The sequence below is a fragment of the Trachurus trachurus genome (genome assembly GCF_905171665.1).
Source record: "Trachurus trachurus genome assembly, chromosome: 6".
NCBI classification, from domain to species: domain Eukaryota; kingdom Metazoa; phylum Chordata; class Actinopteri; order Carangiformes; family Carangidae; genus Trachurus; species Trachurus trachurus.
The window spans coordinates 1,970,018-1,992,595 of NC_139897.1; the positions used below are offsets into that span (position 1 = coordinate 1,970,018).

A 22,578-nucleotide genomic window follows, 5' to 3' on the forward strand; every position below is an offset into this window, starting at 1 on the left:
TTCCCCCTTTTTGAAAATCAACATTAACACTGCATCAATAATGAGACGAGACAACTACGTCATTCAAACACATTTAATGTATATTAAGTCCATGCTAGTTGGCAGCTATACAATAACAATATAAACACATTCAATATGGAATGTCTCTCAGATTATAGACTCTCTCTTTGCACAAGAATATTTCATCTAACTCACCTCTCTGCAGTTTCACATTTCACATCTAAAAATAGAGCATCTGCAGAGCTTCATGAAAAACAGCAGGCATCTAAAATTCCTCTTGTTTAAGTCTTTTCAAAAAATACAGCTGGATCTATTGTTGCAAACTGATCAACATCTCTTTGGCTAGCTTTCATAATTCTCCTCATGTTCTCATGACAAGTAGAAATGACACATTGTCTGATCACGAAGCGCTCAAACACAGACAAGACCCTCTTCCCTGCTGTAGTAGCTCTAAATGCAAACTGTGGTCAGGAGGCTGGTGGAGTGTCCTGCTCGTAATAAGGACCTAGTGACGTGAGCTGCCCTGAACCACACGGAGGTTCAGGTTCTGACAGAAAGAACACGCAGAGCTCAGCCACACACACACACAAACACACACACCAGAACAGAAACGCTCAACTTTAACATCAGCAGATCACATCACATGATTGTCAACCACCTCCTAAAGCCGACCTGACTGATTCTCCAACCATTAGGTTTAAGTCCGTCATAATATAGAGATAAAACTGGTTGCAAACTAGTTTTTCACTTTAGTTTGTCAGAAGTAATGTGTTGACATGTAGTCATGGAGCTATAAGCAGACTTTTTCCCTTGTGGTGCATTCAGAGGCACTCTGAAATCAGGGATTTGGAAGTTGCACAGTCTGAACATTTTTCATACAATAAATGATAAAACTGATGTTGTGTATTAATGTGTGTGTGATTTGAGCGACAAAACATATTTTTTGGAATCTGAGCAATCAGCCAAGCGAAGGCCATGTACAATTTTCAAGATTTATAAGCATTTTAAGTCAAAGGGACCAGAATTTCCTTAACCACGATGAATTCAGCAGCTGTCAATCAAAAGAAAGAGCATCTTGTTTATATAAGTTGACTGAAAAACAACTTTGCATCTTGACCGTTCAAACCTACATGAACATCCTCTTTATGCAGCTCTGATGCTCTGCCACTGGAAGATGTTTCATATTTCAGTCCAATTATCATTTTAATATTTTCCTTTACACTGGTCTCCATACAGTCCTGAAATGGACTGAAACTAATGAGTGGAAGGAAATAGATTAGTGCTAAACCTTGGAAAACAGTAAAACAGTGGTGTTTTGGTACACATAAAAAACAGTGATATGATCCTTCAAACTGCCTAAACTAATCCCACCTGTTCACACTTCACACCCCCCATCAGAACATCAAACAAACAGGAAGAGGCTGGACCCTGTGGCATGTGAATATTGTAGATAACAAGTTGTGACTGTTACAGGGTTTAAATCTGTCTGTCTCTGCATTTCAAACTTCTGTCTTTAACCCTCATTTTCACTGTCTGAGTTCCTCGGTTCCTCTTGCTGGAACAAAGGATTGTGGGCCAGTTTACACATGTCCTCTGCAGTCATCTCTCGCATCTTCCCGTCCATACCAAGCTGCATGGGCTGGATCAGGTTGGTCCTGCAGAGAAGGATGGTTCAAATCCAGTGAGTGCAGGTTTGAAGGAGCTAAAAGCTGTGGAGGAATAACTCCTGAAAACACAATCCTGTTTAAAACACTGACAAACACACAAAATACTGATTTATACAGTGAATCAGAACCAAACAACACAGTGTCTGTACTGTGTTAGCCCTGGCCTTAATCCCTGCAACATGACAGTAAATTACAAAAAACACCGTTGTCTTTTGATGAATGATATGATAGCTTTGATAAGCTGCACTCACTGACAAACACATTGCATTTCCTCTGATTTCATCATAAAAAATAGCCTTTCAGGAACGACATCACACTCTCAGCTCATAATACCACAAATTCATCATAAATATAGAAATATTTTTTAATGCAATAGATACTGAATTAACATATTTTCAGTGAAAGGATTTCAGTGCCATAGGGGCAGTACTGATTGCTGTATATTTTAGTGTTATACTCGGCTTCTGAAATAACATAAAAAACATGGAGTTGGTTTGTGTCTCTCGTTCCCGGTTGAATTTTGGTTTTATTTTGAAGTTTCTGTCTTGTCTTCCTGTCCTTTCCCTCCAGTGATGACCTCATGCGTCTCACCTGTGTCTGATTGCACCACCTGTGTCTCTAGTTTGTCCCTCGTGTATTTCACCTGAGTGTTTTCCTGTTGCCCTTTGTTGGATCGTCTACATTCGTCCCTTGTGTTGGTGCTCAGTTGGTGCTTTTCTCCATGAGTTTAATAAATGACCTTGCCATACCAGTTTCTGTGTCTCGGTCCAGTTATTCCAAACTCTGACAAATGTGGGAGTTTGAACCAGTGCATGTGTCCTGTACTGTATGTATGTGTTTGTGTTTGTGTGTGTTGTGCTGTGCTCATTAACCTGGACAGTTTGTCAAACATCTGGACCAGCTTCATGGCTTCATATTCCTTCTGCTCCTCTGTCATTCCCTCCATGGGATTAGGTTGATCCTCTTGCACGATTCCTGTTATTGGGTTTATACTGGAGACAAAAGACAAACAGAAAATGGCAACATTTTACAAAAACTAGATCAAAAATAATCTTTAGTTCCAAAGTTAATTAATTTAATGTCATCTCTGCTCTCAACCCAGCTGAGCTGTGTTAACAGCTCAACATGTGACTGGTGCAGAGAATGTCGGAGCTAGTGCAAAAAGGATCTAAATTCTGGGGCGCCGAGTGGTGCAGTGGGTTAAGCAGGCGCCCCATGTGTTGAGGCTATAGTCCTCATGCAGGCGGCCCCGGTTCGAGTCCCGCATCGGACGGCCCTTTCCTGCGTGTCATTCCCCCTCTCTCTGCCTCCCCATTTCCTGTCACTCTCGACTGTACTGTCAAATAAAGGCATGAAAAAGCCAAAAAAAAAGAGGATCCAAACTCTATTGCAGTGGTTCTCAACTGGTGGGTCAGGACCCAAAAGGATGGATGGGTCGCGGACAGCTGGTCAAAAAAGTAAATAATATTTAATAGCCTATGTCTTTTATTTTGAAAAATCACTTATTTTGAAAGGCACGCGTCACGTGAACACATGCAGTTGTAATGGTCCTCAGTTTCTTATTATTTGCTCCATTTGCTCTGAATGCAAAGATATGAGTTTCTTATTAATGTGGCCTGAATGCAGTGAATCTTGTTTTGTTTTGTGGGTCTTTATTTTGTGCAATTTGATATTTATTCACTTTTGTGAATATGCTCTGAATGCAGAGATGCATTAGAAGTCAAATATATTGTTTTGTTGGTCTCCATTTTGTGCAGTTTGATTTTTTTTTATTCACTTCCGTACATGCAGTTGTCATGGTCCTCCTCAGTTTCATTCATGTGCTCTGAAATGCACTTTGCTCAATAAAGAGCAAAATGAGTTTTTAAAGGCTTAAAAAAAATTCTTGGTTTGAATTCTATAAAAGTGGGTCGCGACTTAATGACCATGGGAAAATGTGGGTCCCAGAGTGAGACTAGTTGAGAACCCCTGGTCTATTGGATGTGAGGGTATAGACAGTTCTGTGATGCACATAATGACCTCACTTGATGCATCTAAGTATGTTGGAACAGAGGCATCTACTTGAGAGGAGACCAATGACTGGTGACTGGAACTGGAACAGATCAGGGTTTCTGGTCTCTGGAGAGAAGATGGGACTCCTTCGAGCAGACTGTCCACTAATCAAATGGTCAGTGCACATTTGAATGTGTGTGTGTAGGATTTTTTTTTCCATTGTAAAGCACATTTAGTGGTTGATAAGACTAAGAAAAGCTCCATATACAGTCTATTTACCATACAGGCATCAATAGAGGAACCTGCAATGGAAGGAACGACCTGGTCTGTTTTCATTGGACCTATCAACAATAAAGGCTATCTTCAAGCTGGTAAGTATACCTGGTCTCCTTAACTGATAATTCCTTAACTGATGACTTTGCTGTTGCAAACCTCATGTCTTGGAGACTCAGGTGAGGAGCAAATGGAAGCTGTCAGCTGGCAGTGAATTGAATCAGGGGTTGGAGGGCTGATAGTAAATCCAATCATGAGGTTCTGTTTACACTATCTTCAGCTCACACCTCTCCATGGTGTTCTCCTGAATCCTCAGAAAGCTTGAGCTCAAAAACTCTGATTGGACCACTCTCTAGTGCCTCACAGGGTCCTACTGTTATGTAGCTGCTGTGGAAGCAAGTGTGAAGAGGTGATAAAATCTTGGGGCTTGGTTGGTTCAGGTGTGTCTTGAAATTGCAGACAGGTATTAGGAGGTCAGACAGACTGTGGCTAGTGTGGTCACAGTTATCCAATTACCAAGATGTTTAAGTGCTTAGTTCCCTGGGAGAGCTCTCAGACAGATTCCTGTGAAACCTCTCACTCTGGAAGAACAGCTCTTCACCCAGTCTATGTGTGTGTGTGGTGGATGGTCACATTTGTTTTCTCCAGGGAGGAGAGCCTGAAGAGAAAGCTCTATGTTTACCTTTCAGTTCATGTCCAAACTCTTATTTGATCATCACCTTTGATTAGTGGTACAATTTCAGTTTCAAGAGGCCAAAATGAGATTCAAGGAGGATGAGCTCAGAGTGTACGCAAGACTCTGGTGTAGGCGTACCAGTCAATATGTTACCTGAATACCTTGGCACTAATTTACTAGGGTACAGACTGCACAGGAACTGGAAAACAGGCGGGGCGGGACGGGGCAGGGCAGGGCAGGGCGGGGCAGGACGGGGCAAGCAGTGGTTCATTTGCAATTAAAGGGACAGGCACTGGAACCAGCCGTTGTGAACAGGGCTGTTTTGAGCGGATGAAAAGAGCTGTGATGTTTGATCCTTGGGGTATTTTGACCAAAGCAAGTCACAGACATGTCTTTAAGACACCTGGGAACTATTTTAATTTGTGGAAAAGGGGCATAATATGTCTCCTTTAACTTTCATTTGCACAGAGCACTTTATTGACTGACCGACCTCACTTGTCTTGTTTTTAATTTATTTATATTTATATATATACATATTTTTTGTTTTGTGCCAAGAGTCAGTGAAACGAAATTTCGTTCTATTATGCACACTGTGTATTTGAATGACAATAAAGTACTTATTCTACTCTATTCTATTCTTAAGGACTGTGACTGACTGTGAGGTCTGCCTCTATCCACCTTGATTCATAGTGCATATCCATAGAATACACAGATGATATAAAATGTATTAAAAGTTTAAATGAAAATAAGTATGAGTCTGTGGGAGTCTACAGGTGTCCATGTGTTAGTTAACCAAAGCTTTAGAGATGAGGTAAGAAGCGGAGAGGAGAGCAGCTGCTCCTTAGTGTTAAAAGGAGTCAGGTGAGCTGCTTCAGGCCTCTCATCATGATGCTTCCCAAGCTCATTTAAAAACTACCAAATGTTGTTTTTGGAAAAGGTGCAATTAAACGCAACATATCAGACAGTGAGTTAGTGTGACACAGAGTTGAGGTGGTACTGACTGGTCCTTGGCTTCTCTGTACTCCTCAGTCTCAGAGTCTTCATCTTCAGAGTAGACTCCAGAGTCTCTGCCTCCCCTCAGCAGTCCTCTAGCAGCCAGCAGACCTGCAGCGTTACCGTACCCAGTGTACTTAATAAACCTTGAAACTGGATAGAAAACATATTGATATTACTGTTAATATAGCAGCGGCATTTGGACACATTAAGAGACACAACTTAATCCAGTGCAGGCTGGTGTAAAGGTCTCTGAATATTAAAGTGAAAGCTGTACCAAACTGTATCAAGATTTGGGTTTAGGACCAAGGTTTTATTATCCACACGGTCAAAGTCAAATCTTTATACTTTGGACAAGATTTATTTCTCTAAAGGAGGGGCAATCATTTTAACATGTGCACTGGTGAGTGATTTTAAACATGGCGAGGGTTTCAAATCACAACATGTTTGTTCAATCATAGCTAATTGTACATTTGATCAGTTGTGATGGTCAATGTCTTAAAGGGATAGTATCATTTTTTTTAAAAGTGGGGTTGTATGATCTACAAATAGCCCCTAAGTACTTTAATTGCAGTAGAAGACTCTCTGCACTCCTCCCGTTAGCAACGCCAGCCCATAGCCCTGCCCAGAGATTTACAACATACAAAATTATATTATAGCGAACAATGGAACTGTGTATTTTTTTTTCAGGTAAAACCTCTTTTAGGCTGCGAAAATAGGCCGTTTCTTTGGGTCTGTTCACAACACTGTATGTTGTAAATCTCTGGGCAGGGCTATGGGCTGGCGTTGCTAACGGGAGGAGTGCAGAGAGTCTTCTACTGCAATTAAAGTACTCAGGGGATATTTGTAGATCATACAACCCCACTTTTAAAAAAATGATACTATCCCTTTAAAGTCAGTCACAGAAATCAACATGATTTGTCAAGATATATATTTTCCTCACCACTTTCTTTGCACAGAACAAAGAGGAATTCTGCAGCACAGTCCTTGACGTCAGTGTCGATGCTTGTCATGAGGCGGACTAGTTTATTCCTCAGGGCGTTGCCCACCTCTGGTTTGTTCTTCACATCACGCAGTGGGGGCAGCACCTGAACACAAACATACACACATGGGGATACCTGAGCCATCAAAAAGCAAGGAGCATTGATAATTAATCTCTTGATGATGGATTTTATTTGCCTGGCACTGACCTTTGTCCTCAGGAACTTCCTGGTCTCTCGGTGGATGCGGCAGCTCTCAGTCAGTAAGTTCAGTGATGGGAGAAGGGTCTCCTTCAGCTTATGTCCCTTTTGAAATTACCAGCAAACTTTTACATTCAAACAATTTCACAACAAATGCGAGCAGTCAACTGGACTACAACAGCAAGCCGAGCTCCGGCATCTTGGTTTGAAGATAGTATCATCTGCTGATTCCTGCATTAGATTGAAAAACTCATTCATAACACAAGCCATTACCCAACTTAATTCAAATTCTAAACAGTTATGATACACTCCACTTATTTATTGATTGATTTATTTCCTCGATTGTATGGAACAGCTCCCAGTTTGCCCTCTGGGGTACTTGCCATTTCAATGTTGTGCAGTTTGTGTGGATGTGCTCTATATGTTCTGTGTTTTTTGCCTTCCTGCAACATGAATTTCCCTTTGGGGACAATAAAGTTGAAAGTTGAAGTTGTCCAAGTGGTTTCATCAGTTAAGTATTTAAATATTTATTTAGCTGAGACAGTGGACAGGAAGAGGACATGGATGGAGGGCTGGGCGGAGCACCACAGCAGTTTTGTTTCCGGTCTCACGCTAGCGTTATCTTAACCAAAATTATATATGACCTTATTTATAATAAACCAGAATTATTCTTATCAATGTGAATGTAATTTGTTACATGCTCCATTGAATCTTAGTGTGGAGCCACTGATTACAGTGAATTAGTTCACCAATCTCTTTTTGTGGACTTTTCACAGAGGATATTTTCATAGAGCATCTTTGCTGCTTTTACATGAGCTTTTCATCCAGCAGTTAGCACACACCTCCACCTAGTGGTGAAACATATTACTGTGGTCAATTTTAATAATTTTACATCCATTAAAATGTAGGCAAACAACAGAGGTCATGGTGGAGGACTTGTCTTACCCGGTCAAGTTTTTTCTCCATGAACTCCAGCAGCATGTTGACAGCATCCATGTTGACCCCCATGTACTCGATGGAGCCTTGTTGCACCTTGGGCATCAACAGCACATCCAAACAGGGCAGAGGGAGGTTACCCAGCAAATTAACAGTATGGCTGAGAAAAAGAGGTGGGGGGAGGGGCAATGACTGTATCATTCATGTAATCAATGAGCAGAGAAAAAAGGCAACAGAAGCAAAGTGCGTGTTGTCCTACCTGTGGAACTCCTCGGTGCGCTCGTCTCCGTCTGCGCTGCTCATCAGACAGTGCCTCAGGATGGCTACCAGACGTCTGTACTCTGCTGCCTCTTCCTTCACATACACATGTTGCAGTTACATGCATGTTAAGGTGTTCTCTAAATATTTTATGTATGTCCCTAATTTTTTGTATTGCAAGTTTTCCTGTTGCTATAGTGACCATTTGATCTTCTCCAGTCAGTGTATCAATAACGATTTGAACCTGACTGATGGTCTCAAGAAAGAAAGTCACCTCACGTATGACATTTTTGGCAGCATTAAATGTCTCAACAGCCATTGGGTGGACTGTGATGACATTGGGTGACGAATGGATTCTGGACTCTGTTCCATGAAATATCTCAAAATCTACTGGATTGATTGGCATAAAACATGGTTCAGACATTCATGCCCACCTCAATATAAATTGTATTACCTCTAGACCTTTCCTTCAGGGATAGTAGCATTTTTTTTTAAAGTGGGGTTGTATGATCTACAAATAACCCGTAAGTAGCCTACTTTAATTGAAGTAGCAGACTCTCTACACTCCTCCCGTTAGCAACGCCAGCCCATAGCCCTGCCCAGAGATTTACAACATACAGTGTTGTGAACAGCCAAAAAACACAGTTCCATTGTTCACTATAATATAATTTCTTCCAGCCCCTCAAAGTGCAGGAAAAACGCAGTTTTTATTTGGACCTAACCAACTACTGATCGGCGGGCGCTAACCCTGGGCCGGAGGGATAGGTGAGTTGGTTAGGTCCAAATAAAAACTGCGTTTTTCCTGCACTTTGAAGGGCTGGAAAAAATTATATTATAGCGAACAATGGAACTGTGTATTTTTTTTCAGGTAAAACCTCTTTTAGGCCGTTTCTTTGGGTCTGTTCACAACACTGTATGTTGTAAATCTCTGGGCAGGGCTATTATGGGCTGGTGTTGCTAACGGGAGGAGTGCAGAGAGTCTTCTACTGCAATTAAAGTACTTAGGGGCTATTTGTAGATCATACAACCCCACTTTTAAAAAAAATACTACTATCCCTTTAATTATCTGGCCAAAGTTATATATTTTCAAATATTTTGATTAAATTAGACAGTGTTGTATTGTTACAAATTCATACACAGAAAGTGTTTTTTAACATACATAAACTTGGTTATTAGAATTAAGGACTTTTAACAATGTAATTCACAATGATCAGTATAACATTGATAACGACATGCCTGAAATGATTAGATTATCTTTGGTACCTCGTCAATCTTGCGCCTCGCTGTGTCGAACGTGACATTGAACAATATTTTCAGTATCTCCATAGCTAGTTCTGTCTGCTGCCGACTCAGTGGGGGAAGCTCTTCAGGTGGGACGTCCTCTAATCCTGCCCTCGCAGTCTCCAACGTGTCTGGCCAAGACAGACCCAGCGTGGCGTCCAGCTGGTTGCCTAGGACACACAGCACAGGAGGTACAGACTGATTCTTTGTCCCGTTTGTCTACAAAATCCTTTACTTCTTATAAAAGATTGTCAAGTGATGTTTGATCATTGTATTGTTTTACATGTATGTGTTGCTGAATTTAGAGTCTTGTAACGTATAACTTGTGTTAGTTAACCAGGTCACTGTGGTAACAGACAGTTAGTGTGGTTACCTAGCAGATTGACGCCGTGGAGCTGCCGGGCCAGCTCTGCCCTGACGTCCACTCTCAGGGCAGTCAGCAGGAAGGTGAGACGCAAGTCAAAGAAACGCACCTGGACAGAGACAGCAGAGACACAGACAGTCCATCTTCAGAGTGGGGCTAAATATAGAACAGACTACTTCCTGTTTTACAGTTGTTGACTCATTCGGGGCCAAATCATGCACCATTCAGCTGCTTTGGTCTGAGACATGTATGAATGTATTTGTTGTTGCTCCTCCGCAGTTACTGTAGATGTCTACCCGGACTAATTGAAATTGTAACAAAATATTTTGTTAGGTCACTTTAACCTTTGACCAACACAGTCTCATCAGTTCACCCTTGAGTCCAAGTGAACCTGTCAAAGTTAAAGCTGTACAGAAAAGAAAAATGAATTTGATTCCACTCTGGGTCATAAATTTAGTGTAATAATCATCTATCAGACGATGTAGCCCAAACTTTATGCAAAATTCTATTTTCGTAAATAACGTAAATCCGTGATGAAAGTAGAGTAGTTTTTTTTTCGCATTGGATAATGCAGGCACATGAATTATGCGTCACGCTGCTCCCGATTCATCAGCCAGTGATATTGGATCCGTCATCCGTCAATCAAACGTCTGAGACACACACACACACACACACACACACACACACACACACACACACACACACACACACACACACACACACACACACACACACACACACACCGAGCTCGGCCCTGCCCCAAACATTGAATATCCCGCCCGCTCGATAACGACCAATCAAATTTGTTTTCCTTACTCGGGTAAACTTGTGGAAACTCGTAAAAGGAGGCGCGACAAACAGGACAAACGGCCATTTCTGAACACCTTTAAAATTTGCTCAGAGCCTTCCTGGGGTGCTGAGTTCATGAAAATGGGACAGATGGACAATCCAGTGACATGTTTCCTGCCATAACAACCATCAGTGTGGATGTATAAAAACATTTGTACCTGGGTTAAAAATTGGACCCATGATCGTACAGCTCAAGAAAACTAAGGACTTAGGACAATAGTGGGAAAACATGCAAACACACTAAAATACATGGGAACAACACACTGCCATGGATGATTCTCTTGCTTTGAGGCACCAATGTCCATACCTCATGGTTCCAGGTGGGATCATGACACTGCTTCAGCCTCTCTGCCACGCCATTTATCAACTGGAGATCTGCAGCTACCACCTGTCATCCATCCATCAGAGGTAGATATCATAGATTAGCATCAACACAGTCTGAGGATTTCATGTAAATAGGCATAAAGAGACACAGAGCAGAGAGAGACTGACCTGTCCCGTCTGATTGTGTAGCAGGATGTTACAAATGGACTTGAGAGCCTCGACAATCACTTCCTGGTCAGGGTTTTCTGAAGGAGGGGAGGCTTCTTTCACCTCACTGGATTCATCAGCTGCCTCCCCCTCTTCTCCCTCCTCCCCCTCCACTAGGAAGAGAAATCCAGCGAAAGTCAAGTTCAACTTATATTTAGACTGCTTTTAGGATAAAGGTCTCATGAGAAGAAGAGACAGACGATAAACATAGCTGCTGGTAGAAGAGTGGGTAGACACAAAAATGAGCAGTTTTGTGCATGAACTGTGAGCAACATATAAAACAGAAATCCAAACACAGAATCACTGTGATTCAGCTGCAAATACTCACAATACAATTGAAAGGGACACAAAAACTGATGACCTTGGCTTTGTAACTTCTAAATGTAAAACACACTATTTTCTGCCTTTATTCCAACAGCAACAGAGAGGATGACATGCAGGACCACAGGCTGACCTTGAACACACATCACTATGGTGAGGACCACCCTGACCAGACTCTCCTGGAAACACTTCTGTTGTGAGTATTTCTAGCTCATGTGTAGTTACACTGATGTTTTCTGATATTTTGTTAGTGTCTGTTCACATGTGTTTTCTCTCAGGGCCACTGTATAAAAGACTGAATTAAATATTACAGTTGCAAACTAGAAAATTTCCTCTCGGGAAATTTTGAAAGGCCCACGGGGCTACTGCCGGTTTTGCCATCTCTGTCAACATGGGAATCAAACCCACGATCTTAAGGTCAAGACAGAGCTGATCAGACAGACACATGATCATCTTTCTATAAGCACTGATATGGAGGAGCTGTAACCACATTAGGTTACCTGTGTGTGTGTGTGTGTGTGTGTGTGTGTGTGTGTGTGTGTGTGTGTGTGTGTGTGTGTGTGTGTGTGTGTGTGTGTGTGTGTGTGTGTGTGTGTGTGCGTGTGTGTGTAACTGTAATCACATGAAGCTGGTTCTAGAGTCTCTGTGTGTGTGTGACTATGAGCTGCATCCTGTGTCAGTCTGATTTAGCTGTGTCTGTGTTTATAAACATTTAAACGAGCGCCAGGTGGATTGTTTATGAAGTTAACGAGCTCTGGCCTGAGAATCACAGAGGTTACCACGGCGATAGGGCCCCCCCCAGGCTGAGACAGACAGAAACGTGGAGAAAAAGAGCGATTTTCTGCCTCTGCACCGGTCTCACATTTAGGCTTAGCGTGAGAAAACGGTAACTCCTATCAGAACAAAACACAGATCACATTGCTCTAAGGACTTACTGAAAATTTTGGTACGATTTGGTGTTTCTACAGTAAATATTTTGGAGAGGATGGCAGTTTTAAAACATCAGGCCGTTCTGCTTCTCTCAGAAAATATTTGTATTGGAGTCAATGAGGAGCAGAGACAGACGTGGCCGCACTAAGAGGCTCCGAGTTTAAATTCTGTAAGTCTCTCTGATATTTTGAGCAGATGATGAGTGACAGAACAAGTTTGTCTACAAATTCTGAAAAAATTATGTGTGTGGAGTGTAAATTGTGGCCGTTTGGAGTTTGGAAAGAGAATAAATCTGGAGTTTTTCTGGCATCTCTCCCACTCTAACCGATGATGTCATGCGCTCTGACACGAACATTCCGTGCAATACACAACCATTATAATCTCATAATTTCTCCAAAAATGATCATGGTCATTGAACAGGGATTGATCAAAAACTATATGACCTATCAAAACGTGGAGTAATACGACAATACACAAGACTTGTGTCTACTGTTTAAAGTTTAAATGGAGTCTCTAGGTGAAAGTATGCCTGAGCAGTAGACGTTTGTTAAACTCCAATGATTGGTCTTTTTCGCTCTTTTTTTCCCGCCCGTCCCATTGACTTCAATGCAAAATTTTGCGCAGTTTTTAGCACACCGATCCCGATCAGGACGCACGTTTTGATATATAATTTGTTATAACTAGTAGCGAACCGAAAGTTGGCCGGAAGTGGAAAAATAATAACTAGGAAAAAATCCACACAATAACAGTAGTGCCCGGGCTATTTCATAGCTGTTGGGACCAGTGCCCGGTGCGATTGCCCGTGGCCCTAATTAGAAATGTCAATTTTAAAACTATACTACAAGCCAACCATCTTACAGATATACAGTATATTCAATTTCAACAACATTTAATTAGGATTATATATTTTTTGGTAACAAATTTTATTTGAAGCCTATCTCTATAACACATCATTTACATCATACTTATAATGAGTTATAATGCAGTTATAGCACTGTATAACTATAGTTATAAACACTCATAAATGATCATATGATGCTTTATAACAATAATCGTAACACACTATAAAGCATTTTATCATGACTCATAAGGTCAGGTATTATAATACGTTATAATTGTTAGTAACGCGCTGACAATGCCCACATCGATAATGCATTATAAATATAGTTATAATGTGTTATTGTCTTCGTGTATAACTATCATTATAAACACATAAATTATCATAAGACTTTATAACATTAAGCACAACACATCATAGAGTATTATAATACTTAATTATTATAATACTTGATCTTATAAGCCATTATAAAATGCTCTATGATGTGTTATGCTTAATGTTATAAAGTCCTGTTATGATAATTTATGGGTGTTTATAATAGTTTTACACATTTATAAGCCAATTATAACACATAACTATATTTATAATGCATTATTGATGTGGGCATTGTCAGCAAGTTACTAACAATTATAACATATTATAATACCTGACCTTATAAGTCATGATAAAATGTTTTATAGTGTGTTATGATTATTGTTATAAAGTATTATGATCATTTATGAGTGTTTATAACTATAGTTATACAGTGCTATAACTGCATTATAACTCAATGTAAGTATGGTTTTAATGCGTTACAGATAGACGTCAAATAAAGTGTTACCTTTTAACCACCTCTAAATGCAATCTCTGCATGCAGCATGAACCTGAACACTGACTAAACTAATGGGACTTGTTTATTTCTTTAAGTGTCAGGGGACTTGGGGAGTTTTGTAAGAGACACAACACAACAGAAACACCAGGATGGCATTCTTTAAATGTGGCAAAATGAAAATGTTTGACAGGAATTACCTTGGCACTCCTCCGGCTTGTTGTGGGTGGGAGTGGAGGGGCCAGCCACGGCGATGCCAGCGTAGCGGGCCAGAGTCGACATGGCGGAGCGGTTGATGAAGGGGTCCAGGCAGTGTTTGTCTCTGGACAGGATACGAACTGTTTCTAGACATGCCAGCAAACAGGAAGGCTGCAACTCCCTATTCAGGAAACCCAGCACCAACTCACCCAGATGCTGTCACACAACAGATGTGTCAGTGGTGGAGAGGTTAGTACTGATTTTTCTAAGGTTCACACATTCAGAAAGAAAACAAGTGTCCAGCTCAGCTTAACATGTGTGGCTGTATGTGTAATTCATGCTGTGACATATACAAATCACAAAGGAACCAGGTTACAGCTTTGATTGCTCAGTAAATCTGAACGGTGACGTTTTTAGTGAACCTGACAGCAGAATATTTCAACTACTGCCAAATCTGTGAGAGGGAACGGGATTTTTAATGCATGTGATATATAGACGTCTGGATCTATGCTGCTGCTGCCTTGCAGTTTAATGTATGCTGAACTGAGATATTTCTGTTCTGACAGTTCTTCAGAAACATAGCCTATGTCGTCCGGCTGACGAAGCGGCCCAATGCAGGCAGCTAATACTGGCTCTGATAAATGCGTCTGCTAAGCTGTCTTGCATAATATCTTTGTGCATTCTGAGTGAAGGTGAATGCTCAAAGCGTGCACGTGTCAGTTGGATAACGAAGGCATGTGAAAGCATGTGATCTGCACCTGAACCTGAACCTGAACCTGAACACTGAACTAACTCGACTTTCTTTTCCCCCCCTCATTGTTTCATCCTCTGCTGTCTGGGTAAACTACACTGAACAATAATTTAACACACATTGTCAGTTTGTTAAGTTGTTGTTTTGCTAGTCTCAGACTTGTGTCACTATGTAGTGGATGTAAACAAGCCAAACAGGTGTTTGCTGCTCTGGAGGTTGCAAAAAACATCACATAGCATGATAAAATAAAAAAAAATAAAAGATATTCTTCTCAGAGATTTATACAAGATTTGAAAGCAGTAACAAATGTCTGAATGTGTTGAGTATTGGACATTTCTAAAACACTCTTCTAATGCTCATTGCTCTAGACTACCAGTGACTCACTTTCATCAGTTCAGAGATCAAATTTCATCAAAACTTAATATAGCCCATACACTGTGTCTCAGGGCTGTATCTTACACTCTGTTTAAAGTGATATCAAGAGAATAATATGCACCTACATAAGTAGGTGTAAGGTGCTGAGAATGCATTTAGATCAGGTGGAACATGATACAGCCTCAGAAGATAAGTTCTGCATTGTGCTGTGTTGCAATCTTTTCTTTTCTTTTTTCTTTTTTAAATGAGCCTCTGAACTGATTAAGAGGAAAGCAAACTAATCCAGCATGTCTACTCACAAACACTCACATTTTATCTTGGATCAATCTCTCACTGAGAGATAAAACACCCACTGTCAGTTCAAAACCAGTGAAATTTCCTTCCATGATTTAACTTCTGCAATTAATTCCTTTCATTAGGACCAATTCACCTCCTCATTTTTTGGTTGTAGGGACTTTAAAAAGGTTTGGAGTTAACTGTGGGCTCTGTTTCTCTAAGGGAGAGGTGTAACGTTGATTTCTTATTCATACCTTTTGTAACTTTTCTTCCTAGACAACAGACATTCACACACAGGGAGAGACAGCATGTTAGAAAAGGTGTCGGTGTAAATGTGTATCTGCACCGATGTTAAGGAAAGTGCAGTTGCAAGTTACGAGATTTTTCTTACATATTTTTAGGTTTTTAGATAAATATTTTATGAACTTCAAAACCTGACAGTAAAACCTCAAATAAATACAGTGCATGTTGAAGCTATGGAATCTTTCCTTTGAATCTTCTTTGTGTGACAAAACTAGAATGAGTGGTAATGTTTGTGAAACCATTAAGAGAATTGTGATTATTTTTCCATTCACTAGCAGTGAGTACATGTATATGCACAGAGTCAGTGTTGAGTGGGAAGTGTCAGTACCTCTCGTTCCTGCTGTTCTTCTCTGCTGAATGTAAAGCACTGGTTCATCTGAAGAACACAAAGGCATAGGTGGGATCATGAGAGATGAGAGAAAGGACGAAGAGGCAAGAAAACAGAAGAAACCAGATGAAGAGGATAAAAAGGAAGAGAAGGAAAGAGAGGAGAAGAAACAGAAAACATAACACGTGAATCTTAAAGCTCTGATAACAATTAAAGATAGAAGAAGTAACCGCAAGGTCTTCATTTATAATTCCTTTGCTGACATCTGTCAGATTTATATTTTAGTACAAACTCTCATTTTGGACTGCTCCTGTTTGAACCTCTACCCATTTCAAATTAAAAGCCCTATAGTTTCAAGAGAGAGAAATACTTTATTTCTTATCAGACTTTTTTTTTTTTTTGCTGTGCCTGCTGCTATTGTCTCTCATCTGTCTGGTTACTGGCTACTTGTTTCTTTCTACAACAATGGGTTGAACATAGCATGAACATATTGCTAAATTAAAGCAGAAGTAAGCGATCCGGTGGTTTTGGCTAACTTCCTGTCGGCAGATGGAGTTAGCAGTCCCCGCCCTCGTCCCTACGTCACCACATTCACGCGCATCCCTTGGCTGCACACACAGAGAGGACCGCCCCTTTATGCCGTTCTCTCTCCTCATTGGATAAAGGTTGTAGGATACAAGGAAAGTTTTCTCCTCGGCTTACAGCACAGCAGATTGACTGACAGACCCGTGTTTCAGACCAAACACTCTATATAAGTGATTGCTGTCGGAAGATAGAACTATTTAAGACTTATAATAACACAAACATTCCGCTTACTTCTGCTTTAAAGCAGTAGGACATGATGCATAACAGGCAGAGGTGGGAGAAAGTCCCTATGTTGCAAGTCCAAGTAGAGTCTCAAGTCTTTGCTCTCAAGTCTCGAGTAGAGTCTCAAGTCTTTGCTCTCAAGTCCCAAGTCAAGTCCAAGTCCTAAGATTTTTGTTTCGAGTCCCAACCAAGTCCTACGATTTTTTTCCAAGTCCCAACCAAGTCCTAAGATTTTTTTTCTAGTCCCAACCAAGTCCTAAGATTTTTGTTTCGAGTCCCAAACAAATCAATTATAATTAATGATAAGTAAAGATCATGATCACGCCTCAATTGTTTATATTTTCTTGTTTATGTTCTGCCACTTATTCATCTATTTATTTTTATTAATATTCTATTGTGATATGCTTTGTCAATATAAGCACTGCCTTCTCATGCCAATAAAGCTATTTAAAATTGACGTACAGTAACACGCCAGAAATCTTGTGTGATCAAACGTGATCTGACGTACTCTGTTGATGGTAGCCATGGTGCATGGATGTATTATATAGATCCATGCCATGGAGCCGTTAGCCACACTGGTTTGTTATGCTACGTGTGCTGCAGTCAGCTGCTTCTTTATTGGTTACATTAAATTTCACGTCACATTCCGCAGAGCCGGTGACTCGAGATGGTCGGCTTCCCCCCACACACAAGCCGACTTTTGATCCAAACGGTCACGATTGTTGCGACCAACAATCGTACTGGACATGTTCAATATTTACGATTGTCGCCGCAGACCATTTTATGAGCCGATCGTTGGGAGAATTTAAATCTTAACACACCACACACTACAGGAGAATCTCATAAAATACTCTTAAGAGCCAAGATAATCGGGCGATTTTTGTCTTTGGTCCGAAGGGGGGAAATCGGGGCAAAATCAGCCAGATTATCTTTATGTGTGTGGTAGGAATTGTCGGCATTAATTATAGCCTACACAGCCAAGACTGATAACAGGAGTGGGTTCTATATAGAACATCTCTGGCTGGCTGCTGCAGTATAACATCGATGTGACACCTTTTTAAATATTTTAATATTTGTGCTTGCTGCTTGTGACTTGACTTGAATTCAAGTCAAGAGGGTTAAGTCCAAGTAGAGTCTCAAGTCTTTGCTCTCAAGTCCAAGTAGAGTCTCAAGTCTTTGCTCTCAAGTCCCAAGCGAGTCCAAGTCTTTTTTTGATTTGATCAAGCAAGTCTTAAGTCATCAAAATCGGGACTCGAGTCCAAGTCAAGTCTCAAGTCTCAAGTCCAAGTCCACACCTCTGATAACAGGTGTGCACATTGTATGACCAGTGGTTTCTCCTTGGTTTGTGTTGAAGGTCAATTTCACATATGCTTCTCCTGAATATTCAAATGTTTAATTTACATTTGAATATTGAGAGAGAACAGGATGAGGAGAGAACAAGGCACATGGTTGGACAAGGACATGAAGTCTGCCCAGGACCGATACATGTTCCACCAGGTTTATACTCTTGTTTTATCATTTTGTTCATACAAGATCTTTGTTTACAAGTTGACAAGGTCTCACACCTGAGTTCATAATGATTTTTCCCAAGGTTGACACCCATGTCTTAATCTGACACTGGCGACTGAATCTGAATCTGACAGCCTATCTCCTTTTATAGATTCTCTCAGTCACTTTGAAGCCATTCACACTTCAGAAATATCTTTCTCACAACTCTCAGAAGAGTTCATGCATAACAACTAAATCAATAGTGTCAAATGCCAGACATTTTGTTTCTACAGTACAATTTTTGGGATAAAAATGTTCTAAACCTAAAGCTCCCCTGTCCTCTCTCTCGTCCACATGTCCATTGTGTTGTAAAATGCCAGTGATCTATGAGAGGAGTGATATGCAGTGCTGAAACAGAATATAATTTAGTTATTTTCCCAACATAATACTGTTGGGAATAAGTTTTAATTTAGAGAGCAATTTGCAACTCAACTGAGTGAACAAAAGGCCACATACTGTATGTGAACAGTGGGCGAGCTGTTCACAAAGTAGAGGGAGGCTAACTACGTATAAGTGGAAGGCTAAAGTCCTTAAGAAGAAGCCAACCAGCAGAAACAGGCATCTCTAAGTCAATATCCACTCTGCAGAACAATCTGACCAACCCCTGGGATTATAATGAGGATGAAGCTGCTGACAGCATGTCAATGTGAACAATACTGACAAGGCTTCAGGGTATGAATGTGGTCATTTGATATGATCATTCGATAAGTCAGATGGATGGATGGATGGATGGATGGATGGATGGATGGATGGATGGATGGATGGATAGGTGGATAGATAGATACTATTAGACACAGCTGGTTGCTTCATTCTTTTTTCATGAATTATCCCCCAACACACACATTTGTACACATGAATTCTATTGAATGTTTTATTTGAAAAAAGGCCATGCATTTAATTTGCCAAATTATTCTACAGTAAGCTTTATTTCTGTAACAAATAAAATTTTCTCAACTCTCCACTTCATAAAGTATTGGAAAAACAGGTTCATCTTCTCCCCTAGCCAATCAGAATCAATAATTCTCAACTATGGAATGAAAAAATATGATATAATAATAAAGGAAGTAAAACAATTCTCTTGTTGTGCATGTGATACTTCCCCTCTGGTGTTAGGACTGTGTAGTCATAGCTAAGAAATGATCCTGAAGCATCTGGCTAACAGCACATACTGAAGAAAGTGTAGAGCGAATCAAGCAGCTTATATGGCAGAGTCTGTCGCCTGCAGCACTAAGCTCCTCTTCTCTGAGAGCGCTTTAGTAGAGTAGGATCTGACCGGGCTGGAGGAATCCCTATTTGTGTATCAGAGAATCTAATCCTATTGCCTTTGAGATCAACTCCCACATGGTTAAAGGCTCTGTGTCTGAGAGAAGCATGCAGCGCTGCTAACCCCGCAGGTAAGCAGCACTGCATGTCCTTAAGCCTGGGACACATGCAGCTGCTCTTTAGCATACCCGGGGAAGTTAAAGGCAAGCGTGTCAGTCAAATCAACCACTCCTTGAATCTTCTCTTCCTGTGAAAATGAAAAACACTGTTTGGAAATACAAATATAAGTGATAACTGATCAAGCGTAAATCATTTGTGTACGGTGTCAATGTCTGTTTTTATAAGGTCATGTTTCCCACTGTGGCCTCCTCGTCATTACTGCCCCCTGAGGCTGGAGGCACAAAAACATCCAGTGGTGCATAACAGCTGAAGAGAGCAGCAGATGTAGTCACTGTTTTTTCGCCCACGGTCATATAGGCTGTGATGATGAACCAGTTTGACACAATAAACTTTAACGAGACACAAAGGAGATGTATTTGTTATTGTGAAGTGTTTCAAAGGGTAGGGGAAAATGACAGAAATGCTGGTCAGAGTGGACATTTTCTCTCAGCGAATGAGTTTAGTGTTGAGTGGTACAGGAAGTGGTATTTTAAATTATATAGGAGGTTATTATGATCAGGTTACAGAGTGTGTATGGGATGTAAGGTCCCTTCAGAGGCCAACTGGGAGCTAAGATGTTTTAAACTTTGCCATCCAGTCACTTTTAAGAGCAGAAGTTGAACTTTGGGATTTTTCCTATTTTGGAACAGTCAGCTGTAGCCTAATGACAAAATCCACTGTCCACTCAGTAAACAGTAGCCTATCCACCACACACACACACACAGTCAGAGAGCAGCTGGTGAGCAAATTGAGGTATTAGCAGCTAAAGAGACATTTTCTCACAAGTTGATGAAAACCAATCTGCACTTCATTATAGCCTACTGGACTTATATTTATTATGTGTTTCTTTTTATACGGTTAAGAGTTTTGTCGGCTGCCCCCTAGCGGCCACAAACATGAATCAATTAAGCCCTCTAACTGGTTTAGTGTATCTTACAGGAGACAATATAAACCTTGATTTGTATTTCAGTGGTTAAGACTCAGTGGTGGAAACACAAAAGCAAACTGTGTCGCTCATGTTGTCACTGCATTTAACACGTCATAAAGAGCGTTTGATCAAAGATGGTGCAATAAGATTTCCAGGGATGATGATGTTGATGATGATGATAACATCGTAGTGTTAAAACCCCTAGGCTACAGTCATCCCATGTCTCCTGCGATCGAGCTAATATCATCTGGTAGCTGACATAAAGTTTGAACGTGTGTTAGGTGTTGTCCTTTGACTGTCGTGCTCATGTTTACCTCCTTGTTGTAGCTCTGTAGAGCCAGCAGCGCAGCGTCCTGCTCCCCCGTCTCCATCTGCTCTATGATGCTACTCAAATCCATTTTCGTCGCCATCGGGACTAGCTGGAGATTCCTCCTGGATCCACCGTCAGAGAGGGACTGTCTGTGTGTGTGTGTCTGTGTCTGTATCTTTGTTTCTCAGATTAAACACGCTATGGTCTGTCACCGCCCACAGATGACTGCATGATGTCTCTTCGCTGACTCCCTGACAGCCGGCGAGAGGCGATTAAGAGAGGAGAGGATTTGTGCAGGATAAATGCTGCGTTTAGTGTCCCCACACGACGGAACGAATTTGCTGAGTTCACGAAGGGCTATTATTATTTTATATTTATTAGGCTATTCTTATTATTGCCATTATTATTATGAAGAAGGTAGATATGTTTGATCACACAGTCTGAACATCAGGCTATGTTTCTCTCTAAACTGCCTTTAGGTGTGAAAGTGAGCGTGATTGTGTCTGTGCGTGGATGAGCGCCTAGTGGATGGATGGATGGATTAACATTGTGTCATTTGTATTCCCTTTTATTTATTACTACTTACTGTCAGTTATAATGGAGTGTAAATGTGGTGAGGATTCTTAAAGTTGGCCTATTCTTTATGGCATAACTGCTGTACAAATTAAGTTTCATTTAGCCTGATTGATTTAGTAGGCTATTTATGTCTGATCTCCATCACTGCAGATATTTTCTCCCCTGGTCTGGGATTTATGGCAAAGTGTGTGGAGGAAGTTTCTCCATCTCCATCTCCACACTGCTGTCCAATCAACTGAGTAGCCCCTGGTCAAGGTATAGAAAAAAGAGAATGAGGAACCTGGGTCAATCCCTATACAGTCTATGGTCAATCCTCAAGAGTCACAGTGGTCTCGATATGATAGCTCTTTCTTGTTTGAACAAATTTGTTTTGGCTTTCATATTGAGTTTATTTTGGGCCTTGGTGTGAATGTGTTGCAAGTAGCCTATAGTCTGAAGAAGAAGAAGAAGAAGAAGAAGAAGAAGAAGAAGAAGAAGACATTTCCTGCTAGATGTGTTTGTCTTGACATTTCCTAAATGTTCATGAGTCAATACAAATACAGATACAGGCTACTTTATGAATAAAGTTTAAATATTTTGTTTACACTGTGGATATCTTTGTTACATTCTTTATAGTGAACTTATAGGCTACTGTACATTCTATATACTGATGAGCATGGAAGTGTGTGCATGTATGACAGGGAGTGTCAACACATTTTACAGTTATCATCAGAAAATAGACCAAAATTATTTTTGTTGTATGCCTTGTTTATTGTTTAATTTGTTTATTGTTCAGCATTGAACCGTATAGCCTACAGTTATATCATTATAAAGCCAAACAATTCGTTCAACATTATTAGTTTAACATCAGTGAAAAAA

The 22,578-nt window shown here is 40.6% G+C and overlaps 1 protein-coding gene across 1 annotated transcript; it reads right to left on the reverse strand.

Annotated features, from left to right (window-relative positions):
• Window positions 1–1,513: 1,513 nt before the first annotated feature.
• On the reverse strand, window positions 1,514–21,244 carry ric8a (RIC8 guanine nucleotide exchange factor A; the record flags this gene model as incomplete). Its single annotated transcript, XM_083973463.1, has 14 exons — window positions 1,514–1,655; window positions 2,540–2,659; window positions 5,610–5,754; window positions 6,545–6,689; window positions 6,792–6,887; window positions 7,728–7,878; window positions 7,978–8,072; window positions 9,240–9,427; window positions 9,631–9,730; window positions 10,778–10,858; window positions 10,963–11,114; window positions 14,099–14,312; window positions 16,130–16,177; window positions 21,149–21,244. The coding sequence occupies 14 exons, from the start codon at window positions 21,242–21,244 to the stop codon at window positions 1,514–1,516; spliced, it is 1,773 nt and encodes a 590-aa protein (XP_083829589.1).
• Window positions 21,245–22,578: the final 1,334 nt, after the last annotated feature.